This window comes from Corythoichthys intestinalis, chromosome 16 (assembly GCF_030265065.1).
Source record: "Corythoichthys intestinalis isolate RoL2023-P3 chromosome 16, ASM3026506v1, whole genome shotgun sequence".
Lineage (NCBI taxonomy): Eukaryota > Metazoa > Chordata > Actinopteri > Syngnathiformes > Syngnathidae > Corythoichthys > Corythoichthys intestinalis.
The window spans coordinates 9,907,044-9,921,091 of record NC_080410.1 but is presented as its reverse complement, the minus strand read 5'-3'; the positions used below and the strand labels follow the sequence as shown (position 1 = coordinate 9,921,091).

At 39.2% G+C, this 14,048-nt stretch overlaps 1 protein-coding gene across 9 annotated transcripts in view; it reads right to left on the bottom strand.

The window, feature by feature from the left end:
- Window positions 1-36: 36 nt before the first annotated feature.
- Window positions 37-14,048, bottom strand: part of usp7 (ubiquitin specific peptidase 7 (herpes virus-associated)) — a 38,949-nt gene continuing 24,937 nt past the window's right edge. For 5 of the 9 annotated variants that reach the window (XM_057861195.1, XM_057861200.1, XM_057861201.1 and 2 more), the window contains 13 exons: window positions 13,261-13,353; window positions 13,108-13,175; window positions 9,984-10,084; window positions 9,732-9,882; window positions 9,558-9,625; window positions 9,181-9,289; window positions 4,886-4,963; window positions 4,705-4,805; window positions 4,516-4,615; window positions 4,231-4,350; window positions 4,090-4,161; window positions 3,853-3,943; window positions 37-1,770 (listed from right to left, as the gene is read on the bottom strand). In XM_057861195.1, the coding sequence (XP_057717178.1) occupies window positions 1,664-1,770; window positions 3,853-3,943; window positions 4,090-4,161; window positions 4,231-4,350; window positions 4,516-4,615; window positions 4,705-4,805; window positions 4,886-4,963; window positions 9,181-9,289; window positions 9,558-9,625; window positions 9,732-9,882; window positions 9,984-10,084; window positions 13,108-13,175; window positions 13,261-13,353 (1,259 nt within the window). In that variant the 3' untranslated portion in view covers window positions 37-1,663. The remainder of the gene's footprint in view (window positions 1,771-3,852; window positions 3,944-4,089; window positions 4,162-4,230; window positions 4,351-4,515; window positions 4,616-4,704; window positions 4,806-4,885; window positions 4,964-9,180; window positions 9,290-9,557; window positions 9,626-9,731; window positions 9,883-9,983; window positions 10,085-13,107; window positions 13,176-13,260; window positions 13,354-14,048) is intronic. The other 4 variants (XM_057861196.1, XM_057861198.1, XM_057861197.1 and 1 more) reach the window with 2 other exon arrangements.

Here is a 14,048-nt window from a genome sequence, read left to right as displayed (position 1 = left end):
TGAGCAAGCAGAAAGCAGTCTTTTGTAGAAAATTTTATTCAACATACATTTTCCAGCAAAAAGGCAATATACAGGAATAAGTTGTCGTACACTGCTGCTACACTGAGGATTTTCAATTGGGGAGGGAAAAAAAACGTGAATTTGCAAGTCTTCTTTGTACTGCACCTTTGAACGAGACAAAACTGGTGCAGTTAGTTTGGAGAACAGATGCGAATGTAACAAACTGTCGATGGTACATCAGGAACGCAAAAAACCAAAAAAAAAAAAAAAAAAAACTTGAAAACCTACACACAAGAAATATGAACAACTGGCTCCTTCTGTACCCCAAAACAAAGGCGAGTGTTTCTCTTAAATTTTACATGTCCATATTTTTAAATATACAATTCTTAAATGTTGTCTTTACACAGCCTCACTACGCACTGAGGAGCATTCCATCTGTGCTTTAAAAAAAAAAAAACAAAAAAAAAACGGAATTTAAGTGTTTCTTACAATGCTGGTTTTTGCCTTTACACAATCTTTAAACGTGCCAAGTTGCTGCTACCTGCCACATGCACATTTCGCTTACTGCTCCCGACCACCAGGGGGTGACACTTTCACTCAGCGCAGATGAAAGAAAGGAAAGGATGAATAAGAGCTGAAAGGCAGGTGCTTTGGTGTTTCTATGGGTAGAATGACTGAGAAAAGCAGCTAAACAAAAGATAACCAGGGACCGTCACCCAAACAACACCCCAAAACATTTTCCAGTCCTGAGAGCTCTCTGATGTCAAGTGCCAGCGTGCAAGATGAAATACAGACAAATTTCTTGCTCTCTTTAAACCCCGTTTTATTTCACTTTAAACATTTGCAGTGAATTCTTATTACTATATAATAATACAAACTCTGCAGAAAGACACAAGAACGTCCTCCCGACAAAACTAGGTGAGACAACTGTGCGTAAACGTGGAAATACTTATGATTGTTGCGTAAGAGGGCGAGAGCAGAAAACGTAAGAAGCACACTCGGGCTGCGTAAAATGAATGGCAACAGTTATTTATTCTCGCTGCCAATTAGTAGTTGCAAGCGTACTTCCACTCGACTCTCTCACAGCAGCAAGTCTTCATTTAAAAGTCAACCCAAAAAAAAAAAAAAAAAAAAAAAAAAAAAAAAAAAAAAAACACGAGTTGAGGCAGGAGGGAAAAATTAAGTCTAGAACTTTATGTATATTTATAGATATATACATTATAGTATAATAGTTTTCTGTGTTACTCTTCTCCACGTATTAAAATCCAATTTTCCGCCACTTCCAGGCACAACACAGGCAGTCAACAGTTAAGAGAAGCCAGAGAGGGGGACAAAAAAAATTATTAAAGCGGTGGATTTCGGGGGGGAAAAACAAACAAAAAAAACCACCCAGAAATGTAGTCGCAGTTTATGTTGGAGTTGAAGGAGAATCCATCAGCTGCAGAAAGATGGGCTGAAGACAAGAACAAGTGCGGAGCTCGCTTGCGTCCAGGCGGTTGGGCTGAAAGTGATGAGCGCACATACGAGCGCCCGCATACACACGCGTACACTCAAGCTCACACTTCCACACGCGTACGCACGTGAGGTTGGTTACAGTCAGTTATGGTGTGACTTAGGCAGGGAGGAAGAAAGGAAGGTGGGAAGAAAGAAAGGACGGGTTGCTTTAGTTGTGGATTTTGATTGCTTTCTCCAGGTAGGTGTAGCGACCTCTCTTTGGAGCTTTGTTGAAATGATCCAAGCCAAGCCAGGGGCGAGGGTGCGACATGTTTCCTGCGGCGCAGGTGTTGCGCACAAATCACACACAAGAGAGGAAGGGGGAAAAAAAACAACAACACACCTTTATAAACGGGATGCTGGCGGAAAACTAATACAACTGCAACAACGGTTAATCCAGGGGTGGCCAAACCGGCCCTCAAGGGCCGCAGTAAGTCCGGGTCTTTGTTACAACTGATCTAGCACAGGCAGTTTAACAAATGAAGGGTCCAGGGAAACAAGAAGCACCTGACTGCAATCAACTGATTGCACTTGTAAGGGGCAAGACACAAGGGAGGCGACATCTCGAGCGCGAAGGGGCAAAAATCGCCAACTCTCTTGCGGTGAAGCGACACATTTGTGCAAGTGAAGTTTTGCGCTCGTTGACAACTCAACATGGATATTTAGTTTTTCTGTCGAGTCTCTTGTACGTTTGATATTCTTTACACGTTTCAATGCTTAAATGACAAGCAATGTTATACAAAGAAAAAAAAAAAACATGGGGGAGCGTATCATTTTAGCAGTGTGCGACCAGCACATACTTTATGATACCTCTCAGCATAATTTCCAGGACAATTTTTTTTTTTAAAAAAGCAGCAGTATGGGAAGTTGTTTGCGCTCAGAAAAGACTGGAAATTTTAAAATGCCCTTCGAATTCATACCCAATCAGATTAGCGATGAAGGCGGTAAGGGAGTTAAAAAAAAAAATTGATTATTAGATGCATCGCGATTCAACACATGACGATTTGATTGCGATTCATAAAGGTTCGAAAACAATGATTTTCCCTAATAACTTTATGACAGCCTCTCGTAACGGAACGAAATTCAAGACACGTCTGCCGCCCAGACACCTTTAACGGACGCACGCACAACGTTATAATCAATGCTGCCGGTTACTGAGCGAGAGATTTACTCCTTTTCAAAAGACTGGAAAATAAATTTGTGTATGAGACGGGCAGGAAATCAGCGGTTGCGCTTCTGTGCGCAAGTTATTTTTTAGAGCGAGGGGCAAGAATAGTTTGTTGCTCCTTGTCTTTCAGATGTCCAGCAGTAGTTTCAAGACATGCCAATTAGATGTCCAGCAGTAGTTTCAAGACATGCCAATTTAAAAATTGTCCTGAGTGTGTTGCTAAGACCCGTGTGCGTCTATAAGAGGTGAGTACACGAACCCTATTGTACCGATTAGCCTTTATTGTTATTGAGATCTTCATAGTTCGCGCCGGGCGCTAAGCTAATTAGCCATTTCGCTAACGTGTATTTCATATGCAGAACGTGTAAAACCATGATTAAGTACAGTGGTAACACTACAAACAAGCGAAATAGTAGAGAAATCTGTGAAAAGAAAGTATATTTGCTAAAAGAAGTATTATTTCTAAAGACAGTATTTCCAGAAAATATGGAATTTATTCCACCTGTGTAAATTCTATTGCATTGTTGAGAGAAATAAGTACTGGCTTTAAAATGGTTAATGTTTTGGCACTTTCCTGTAAAAAAAAAAAATAATAATAATAATAATAATAATAAAGCTTAATGGCAGCTTTGTGTTGTATGGGCATGTTTCCATCGGTCCTGCTGAATCATTATATTATATTTTAAATAAATAATGGACATAAATTTGTTCGGCTACTTTATTAGTAATGCACGATGCATCGATAATCCTGATAAACGTGATCATCGTCAATACCGTGATAATCGTTCAATAATCGAATCGTAGCACCCTGAATCGTAATCGAATCAAATCGTGACGTGCCTAAAATGGCACACCCCTAGAAGGCGGTGCGTGTCGCTGTCGCTTCCTCCACCCCATGTGTTGGCTTTCAGCTCAACGACAATGACTTTCCCATTTCGCCTCCCGTGTGTCTTGCCCCTAAGGCACCAGATTGGTGAAAATATGTCCTCTTGATGGGTTGCCACGAAAACCTGCACCCACTGTGGCCCTTTATGGAATAGTTTGCCTAACCCGGGGTTAATCCCAGATGGTGAGCAGAGAAGTTACTTCTAAAAAATACCTGGAAATGTGATGACAAGTGTTTGGAAATAAAATGGCAGTGCACTACTAATGCTTTGCTGTGTGGAAAGTGCTCTGACATCAGTAAATACCTGGCTGCGGTTCAAAGTCCTTCAGATTGACCTCGTACTCGTCTTCAGTGATGTATTGATGTCGGCCCATCATCACAATGGCAAATTTGAACTGCAGCGTGATGAACGGAAACATGTTACGCACAACAACTGGCAGAAGTCAACTTTGGGCAAATACACTATACAATCTATAGTGTGTGTCTGGCTGTGTAGAATACTCATCTATAGTATAGATGAGCATTCTACACTTTTTCTTACCTTCTCAAATTCTTTCTCTTGGATGTCCAACATGGTCTGGATCCTCCTCATGACTTCCCGAAACGACTCACCCTATTGGGAAGGCGGATATGATGAGGAAACAGAAATTTGTACATATGCGTAGCAAACACAGACACACACCTGTCTGATTTTGAGCAAGAAGGGGGTCCCAAATGTGCCAAAGACCTCCTTGTGGAAATGAGCGACAGGGATTAGCAGTTCGCTGTCCTTATCCAGATCCACCTGGTCCACCGGGATCTCCTGAATGGTCAAGATAAGCAAGAGTCGGCGTTCATAGCCAAGCAATATTGTGTTTTTATATTTCCTTAAGAAAAACTACCAGCCCTCCCAGGAGTTAATAACACAGCCTACATCTGGATAAACTCAAGAATTCAAACCAGAAAAGGGTACAAAACATATTCATACCTCTATTCTGAAGGTGCGACTGGCAGCCGGAGATAAACATTCTAGGAGCTCGTCCTCCTGGTGAACCCCGATGATTTTATAGCTTACTATCTCTAACAGCCTGCAGGGAGGATGAAGGAAGGACAGATTAAAGCTCGGTATACAAGTAAATGTCCAAAACATAGACGCGCCCTTCTAAAGGAAGCCTACCTGAGCTTCTCAGAGCCCTTTTCAGAGAGCTCCACTGCCTTTTTACATTCATCCAACAGGTCGCGAACACAACCGTGCTTGTCAGGGTAGAGGGTGATCTCCTTCAAAGAGCAAAGGGGCACTCATTCACATCACTTATCTGGTGGTGGGTGCATGTCTGTGCATATCTGTGCATGCATACCTCCTCTCTGAATTGGCTGTTGAGCCATATGGATTTAAAACTCCTCCTGTTCTCGAAGTCTGTGATCTTCATTTTCAACTGCATGTGTGTAGGGGGTGAAATAAAACCAATGAGTGAGTACTTCAGCGTTTCTACAGGTATCAGAAAATCTCATTTAATGCCACTTATAAACTAATTCAATGCCCATGCCTAGGGTTGCCAACCATCCTTTGACAAATTGAATCAAAAATGAATGAATACTGGCATGGTGCTGTACAAGAACATGCAGGCAAATGTATTCCGCCGCCTCTCCTGCTTTTTGACCAATGAGCTGACGGAACAATGACACTACGATATCCCACTCATTGGTCGAGGTAGTGTCGCATGCCATTATGATAAGGGATGTTTGAGTAAAGCGCATGTTCAAAATGATAAACATTTGTTTTCTTGTTCGTCTCTACTTTATTTTCATTAATTGTATTATATTGTTGTGTTCTGTCAACTTCGTTTGTATTTCCACATTATATTTGGAATGATCATTTGCAAAAATGTTATTGCTGAAGGGACTTTGAACAAGGGGGTGAAAAAACCAGTTTACCTAAGAGTTTATGTTTGCACTTTTTAAAAGTCAATAAAAAATAATAAAAATTGACCAAAAACACACACATACACACACAAAAAGAGGCTCGGGACCTTAAGAGTTAAATTTTATAATCATCATCTTAAGTTTAGCAGTTCAGATGTTAATTCTAGTATATTTTGTATCACAAATATTGGTGATAAAATGATAACCAACAATTTTGCTGGAAACGGTGCAAAGCCATCAATCCAGATCATAAACATATATCGTGGACAGGCACCAATATCTAGAGGCGTGCGAAATTTCCGATTCTTAGATTATTCGTGATTCGGCCGTGGAAGATTCGAGAACGATTCACAAACATCCAAATTCCGATTATTGAATTATACCAGGTAAAGCAGAACTAAAACACAGCCAGCACGGTCTTCGGGACACAATGGGGAACGGACCGAGAGCAAGTATCATGTTCAACTCATGCCGCTAGATAAAAAAACGAAAATACCCGACTGTGGCCGACAGCTGGTTCAAACAACGCCCAGTTGCTAGTTGCTACAAACATACGGCCACATACGGCTATAGTAGATATCACATATATGCAGAACTAGATGCTAAATGACAACAGATGGCGGCATTAGAACATATAAAGAGAACTAGATGCGAAATGACAGACTTGCCTATTAGTAGTTGCCGCATTGTAAACAGCCGCCATCTTAGAGCAGTACACTTCTCTAGAAGGCTCTGTTGTAGCGAACCTAATTAACTTTTTATCTAAAATACTCCTAAATCGGCAAAACCTTGACTTGAATCCATCTGTCTCTTGGCCAAAGTGAAGCCTCTTCTTACTCGCCACGACCTTGAAAAAGCAATCCACGTTTTTTAAGCTCAAGGCTGGATTACTGCAACGCACTTTATGTTGGTCTTCCCAAGTCCTCAATTTCTCGTCTCCAACTTGTTCAAAATGCTGCTGCTCGATTTATAACAGATACACCTAGACGTGAACATATTAGCCCCGTGCTATCATTGCTCCACTGGCTTCCAGTCCATTTTAGAATTGATTTTAAACTTTTACTGTTTGTTTTTAATTCTATTAATGGCCAGGCTCCTTCTTACTTATCAGAAATTTTAATCATCCGTAATTCTGGCAGGACTCTTCGCTCTACCGGCAAACTTCATTTGCACGTTCCGAGGTCCAAACTCAAACAGTGGGGAGACTGATCTTTTGCGGTTGCTGCCCCCAGGTTATAGAATAGTCTTCCCCCTGAAATCCGCACCACTGCGAATTTGGGCCTTTTTAAAATCTCATTTAAAGACACACCTTTTGAGACTTGCCTTTCCCCCAGATTAGTTTAGCCTGGTTTTATTTCTTAAGAGTTTTTAATGTTTTCAGATTTTATCTGTTTTATTGTTTTATTTGCTGTCTGACTTTTATCGTGATGCGTTGTTTTGTTTCTTTTTTTTTTTCTTCCTAATGTCATTGTATAATACTTTGCTGCCTTTTATTTACTATGAACCATGTTTGTTGTAAAGCACTTTGGGGAACTTTTGGGTTTTGTAAAGGGCAATATAAATAAATTTGATTGATTGATTGATTGATTTAAATGATGAAACAGTTTTAAAACTTTGACATGTCGAAAGAAGACAGAAGGGAAATTATGGAATAATGGGAGCAATTTTAACAACTTTAACGGTTGATTCACATGATTAAATTAACTGAATGTAGTTTAAAGCTGCTGATACAGAATGGGGACTTAAGTATTTTATTTAATATTTTTAACTGTTAACTTGATACTGAAATATTAGTTTGTTTTAAGCCTAATAGGATTTTTTACCAATTTTGGAACTAATGTAAAAAACACTTTAAAAAAGGGGGCAGGGGACTAAGTAACCAGTTCTTAGTTATGGCTTAAGAACTGAATCTCCAACATATGAACAATGGCTGTTAATAGTGGACGAAATACTTGAGATGGAACAGCAAACATATAGGCTGAAGATAAAAACTTGGGGAAGTGGCTGACATACAGTGAAATGTGTACAATGGGGAACTCTGACTCATCATTATAGAGGGAGACAGGGTCATTAGGTGATCATTTAGCTATATTTTCTTTTTATGTTTAGTTGTGGTGTCCGCTCAGTCGTGGAGAATAATGTTTTTCCGTTTGTGTGAATTATTCAGTTGCAATTTCTTCCTTCGTATGATTGTGATGTTCGCCCCGTTGTGGTGAGTGCTTTAGTGTGAAAAATAATAACTATTATAAAACATATACTGGACTGTCTCAGAAAATTAGAATACACAATATATTTCCTGAGACAGTCAGGAAATTAGAATATTGTGTATTCTAATTTCCTGAGACAGTCCTGTATATATACACAGGACTGTCTCAAAAAATTAGAATATTGTGTATTCTAATTTCCTGAGACAGTCCAGTATATACTGCTGATAATGTTTGTTTTTCTGTGTGCCTATATCACTAATATTATGAATATTCATTTAAAAAAAATAAAAAGGTGATGGTTATCGGGCCGGCCAGCTTTACCACTGAGGTGGGCCGTATTTTTTTTCCCCCAGGAGGATGGCAACCCTACCCAAGCCTAACAGCAAATAGTTTTACACACACAAATTGTAAGCATTAAACAATAAATGTTATTAATTGTTGAAAATACAAATGCAACTAAACGCAACAAACTTGATGCAACTTCTGTTCCAGTGAGAACACAAGGCTCGGGAAAGCCATACATGCATGGAGGAGAGGAACACTAGCAGCCGATGGGTATTACCTTCAGCTCTAAAATTAGCAACCACAGTAGCTACCAGTACATAAGAGCGAATCCTGGGCTTAAGATAACGCAACTCTTATAGGAAGCAAAACTGAGAAGTATAAACACCAATACCCAAACCTGTCAAGTTTACATAATTTTTTATGCCTCGGACATTTAGTTTAATGCTTTTTAAGGATAAAATGCAATTAATGACTTTTATGACCCACATAAACCCTGTACTTTACCTCGGGTGTTAGGTTGACATTTAACGTCTTTTTTTTTTTTTTTTGTGAGTGTGGTGAATAGAGCAACTTTAAAATAAAAATTTGTACTCATCTCGGCCACCAAAAAAAAAAAAAAAAAAATCTCTTGTTGACTTACATTTTATTAAGTCTGTATTTGGCACACATTTAACTCATTGACTGTGCTGGACGTCCAATCCGTTTTAACAGTCAAAATGAATTGGACATCTAGTGCAGTCACTGGATGTTTTTGATATAAATGTAATTCCTTTACTAACTAAATGAATTGGACTTCTATTATTGTCATTGGCAGGCAATGAGTTAAATACTATGAAATAATTGAATCAAATTAACTTTGAAGTGTCATTTGAGGCCAGAACATGAGTATTTGTTTTTATTTAAATTAGTTTTGCTTTTACTAACTTTTTAAAATAACTATTCATTAAAAAAGATTACTTATTAAATGTACATCAAACACAATGACTAATGATAATAAAAATAAGGTAAGCAGTAAGGAGAGACGTTTAGTATGAATGAAATGCTGTTAAAAAAAAATAATGACGTTTGGTTGATATTATCCAAATATGTTGTGTCTTCATTAATTTTACGAGTACACTTTAACTAACTGGTATTCACTGCCGGCACCTCCTAGTTCAAATGGACTGGATGCCTGGATCAACATCAACGGCACTGAAACCCCGACCCCAAAAAATTCAATAAAAGTGCCATGTTGTCACCTGCTGATAGTAGAGTTTCTTGGGCTGCCGAGGCTTAAAGAATTGCAGCAGGTCCCGCAGCGTTCCCTCATAATTGTGTCTGAGAGGATTCCCTGGACCGTCCCTGTACCTGGCCACCACACCACCAGGCAGGGGGGGAGGGGACAAAGGAGGAAGCGGTACGGGTTGGGAGGAGACCAAAATGGAGAAAGGGAGGAAAATGGGCAATAGAGAGAAAAGGTGGGAGGAAGAGGGGAGACAACAACATAAGGTGGAGGGGGACAGGTTATGCAACATTTCTATGGCATGTCAAAGTCAACCGTGTCAGTGACGGCACATGCGAGCCTCTATATGTGCCTCTAATGTGTGTGAGTGTGCGCCTGAGACGAGCCTCCTACCCCTGTGACTTAAAGAACTGCAGCAGCATGGGATCTGTGTTCAACCTTTGGGCTACCGTCTTCGCCACCTGACAAAAACAACACATACGTCTTAGTTCTTCATCTCTGCACCACAACAACTGACTTTAAGTCATTCACAATATTTTTCTTATTATTTTATAACATTTGCTTTACCTGAAAATAGTTCATGCGGTTGGAGAGCGTGACCACAAAGCCCGGGTCATTGTGGATGGTCTTGTCACAGAAAATGACATCTACTCGGTAGTAGAGGTCCCGGAAATATTCCTTGGCCGTTGGCAGCTCACTGTCGTTCTCAGGGTCGTGCCTGCATGATTGAAGGAAAACGTATGCATCAAAAGAGCAGAAAGTGTGGCTTTGGCTTTGTGAGGTGAGAAAGATCTGGAATAAGAAATCCATGCTACTTACTTCTGGAAGACAATGATGTCCCCGTCCATGAGTTCATCCAGGGCCTTGTCCAGAGAGACATCATAGTCCTGAATCCGCTCTGTTAGATTGGGCTTTACTTCCTGTAACAAACAAGAAATTGTAGAACATGTAATGCTTTAGAACAGCCAAGTCAACTGGTTGCTTTTAGTGCTGTGCAACATGGAAAAAATGTATCACGATATGGGGCATTTCATATCAAAATAGCAATATGCCACATATATTATACATTTTTTATTATTTGGTGAAAATTGTACAAAATTAAAACAGCTTCTTTCCCCACTCCATTTTTAATTGACATTAAACTGGTCTGCCACAAGTATCAAATGCATCAAGTTGTGCTGCAACCCAAAACTATCCAGTTTAACTCATTCACTCACAGCCATTTTCACCGGAGCAAGGCCCTTCGCTCCCAGCCGTTTTACTGGATTTTGACAGATTTTGCAAGGCCCACAGAAAATTCTGTTCTATTGCTATATAAACATGGAACCCACCAAAAGAAAGATTAGACTCTATTCTTTCAGCAGAAAAAAAAGTTCATATCTTTTTCCATTCTTTAGAAATCAGCTACAGAAAATAGTTTAGTTTGAGCAATTTTCCAATTTCTGAGAAAAAACAAAATTGAGCTTTTTGTAAAAGCATACATTTCAAACTTGACTTTAACACAGCTATTTTTCGCTTTTGTGACATCCCAAACATCTGAATGTTTTCGTTCTACAAAATAACACCAAGACAAATAGAGCTTTTGATCGCAAAGTGACAATTTATTTACACGTAACTAAAGTATTGAAATGTTGAACTATTTGCACACATAACAACTGGGATGGCTCTCGGCTGCCCCCGGTTGAATAAGGTGGCGCCTACTAATCTGATGAGTCCGGATCAAAATTGGTCTCACTTTTTTCATCATCTTCATCATGGTTTCAACCTCGGGCTCAGGAGTAACGCAACGTGAGCTCCGCAGAACGCCTGTGGAACCTGACGCTGTTGTGGCCGTCACCGTCTGTCTCATCAAGAGATTTTTGACGATGGTTTCGTTTTCTTTTCAAAACACTCCTCCACTCCAGTGTCGTTCGCCTTTTTTTCCCCCCGATCGTTCTCCCCATTTTTCTCAAATTCTCATGCGTCTTCACAAGATCCCTCCAACTTCTGTTTCCTGACCATTTTTCTTCACTTCCTTTCTTGGCCAGAGATGTTTTCTTACAAAATGCGTTACTGCCCTCCAGTGGCCAGTTTTATTGCTTTAAAATGAGTTTTCAGCATTGTAGTTTAGGTGCAACAGAACCTATAGACCCTACTCACCTACGTCACAAAATGACGTGTCGCTGTATCCGGCCGCCATATTGTCCGTATTTTTTAGACCTATTCTCATTGTTTTCAATTAGTCGTGCAAGTTATAGAGCAATTCATGGAAGCCCCGGTGTTATCTGACGCTGTTAACTCATTGGATGCGTTGCAAAAAAGGCGTTATGTGGAAAAGCTTCAGTTTATCCATTCGCCAGATCCATATTTGATGCCTAAATCGGTGTTTTTCGACCCGCTGTCTTCCCCGTCTTTGCCTGACATCTGCTACTGATATTTACAACTATCTTGTCCACACAAAATCAGCCTATTCTCACGAACGTTTGAAAAACTTTAAGAGCTTGGAGGCTTATAAATACTTCGTTGCTGGTTGGGTGAAACAGGTCCCCGTTCACGAAAATTCGGCAGGAATCTATCTTGTGCTCGGGAAGGTGAGTTACGAAATTTTCAATTCAAAATCTTTAGTTCTTGCTAACATCCACTGTCAAGTCTAATGTATTTCATGTCATTTGTCAATGGAGCTAGGGCTTTTAATGTTTATATGGTTTAGCGATAGCACTCTCACTACATACATATATAATATGTAATAAATATGAAGTGCGATAGCACTACTCCAGATTGTCCCTAGTTGAATTTATTTTTTGGCTTTTGACCTCAATAATGAAATTGTAAATTAATTGTATGACAACTGACTTATTATCCCCTTATAATTATATATTTTCAGGTAGTTCATTCAGAACATCTGAGTGTATGTTGTCGGCGATTAGCCTAGCAATGATCTTAATTGTGGTTGTCAGCCCAAAACCCTCTAAATATATATTAAATGCATCTTACCAGATATAAAATGACTACTACATAATCTGTGGTAGTCGTTTGGAGCCCAGTTTTCTCGTCGAATTGCAGCAGTCCATCTCGCTCTCCTCTCCGGTCTCTCGGAATACGGTAAAACTTCAAGTCTCTCTGTCTATATTCTCTGTTTTTGCAACCGACTGCCACACACGACTTCACCATTTTGATTATTAATGTTAACGAGCAGAAAAACACGCCATAATAGGAGGAATTTACGAAGCGCTAATGCATTAACATGACGAGTAGACGGACAACATGGCGCGGGGGCGTGGCTGTGACGTCACGTGAGTAGGGTCTATAGATGCCTTTTGTTAAAAAATAAAGTTAAAAAAAATACACATAAAAGACGTATAAATAAGTTCTTGGGGACACAAACAATTAAAAATAGAACGTATTTATACGTTTTGGGGAGCAAATGAGTTAAATGGAAGCAGAACAGTAGCATACATATTTCTTCCTCAAATGTAAAAATATTTATCTACTAATACTTGTGACTAGTGGTTTTGACTTTTAGGAATGCTGTATATTTAATTAGAATGATATAATTTATAATAAATTATTAATATTGGAACCAAGTTTGGAAGTGTTCCATTTGGATTTTATGTGTTGCTATTTTTGATTGTCTTGCATTATTACTGACTATCACGTTAGGCAGGTGAAGCCAATTTGCCAATGACTGAGTGGTGATAGGAACATCTTGAGGTATCAAGACGTATCAGCGTAATTCCTGCATTGCAGGAACAAGTCTATTTTTGTCGAATGTCGCTACAGTTTGATATCGTTTTCACGATAGACATTGTAATATCGTACAGCACTAGTTACGTTGCTGTGTAGGTGTGAAAAGAATGATTTAAATTTACAACAGGGAGCGAGTGCCACAGACCGCTTGTACAAAAAAAGTTAAGTAAGAAAGAGGGTGGAATGTGTCAACAAGAGTGCTACAGAAATAGATCACCTCATAGAGGATAAGGCTAGTTTCCTGCTGAAAGCCTGCTCGCTCACACATGACTGGTAGCAGGTCTCCTGGAAACCGAAGAGCAGAAATAAAGATGAACACTACAGTGGTGCGTAAACCATGCTGCGTTTTCAAGATAAGGCTGCTACTCACGGATTTTGCAGGATATAGGCGTGTAGATATGTCCACAATAATTTAAGCTTCTTGTGTTAGTGTCATACATTTTCAAGAAAAGCATGACATCACCTGTAAGGACGATTGATGAATATATTGTAAAAAATGGTGGTGTAGGAATTGTAAAAAGATTTTCCAAAAAACATTTCTTGAGAAAAGTAAACTGTAGCATCACAGAACTATCAACAGTTGAAAATTATATTACCGTATTTTTCAGACTATGAGTCACACCTGAGTATAAGTCGCACCAGCACAATGAAGAGGAAAAAAAACAACAACATAAGACTCACTGGAGTATAAGTCGAATTTTGGGGGGAAATTTACTTGATTAAATCCAACACATAGAACAGATATGTCATCTCGAAAGGCAATTCAAAATAAAAATACAATAGAGAAAAACATGCTGAATAAGTGTAGAGTATAATAGTTACATGATGCATGAACAAAGAAATGCGAACGTGGTCGTTATGTTAACGTAACATAGCTATTAAGAGTTATTCCAATAACTATAGCATAAAGAACATGCTAACAAGTTTACCAAACCATCAGTGTCACGCCAAAACAGAAAAATAACATGTGAAATGATATAATAATGTGTTAATAATTTCACACATAAGTCACTCCAGAGTATAAGACGCACCCCCTATGAAAAAAATCACGACATAGTCCGAAAAATACGGTACACATCGTACAAAAATCAACATTCACTAAATTCAGATGTTTAATATTTATGGCACATTTTAAGAATATACCATATTTCTGGTCAT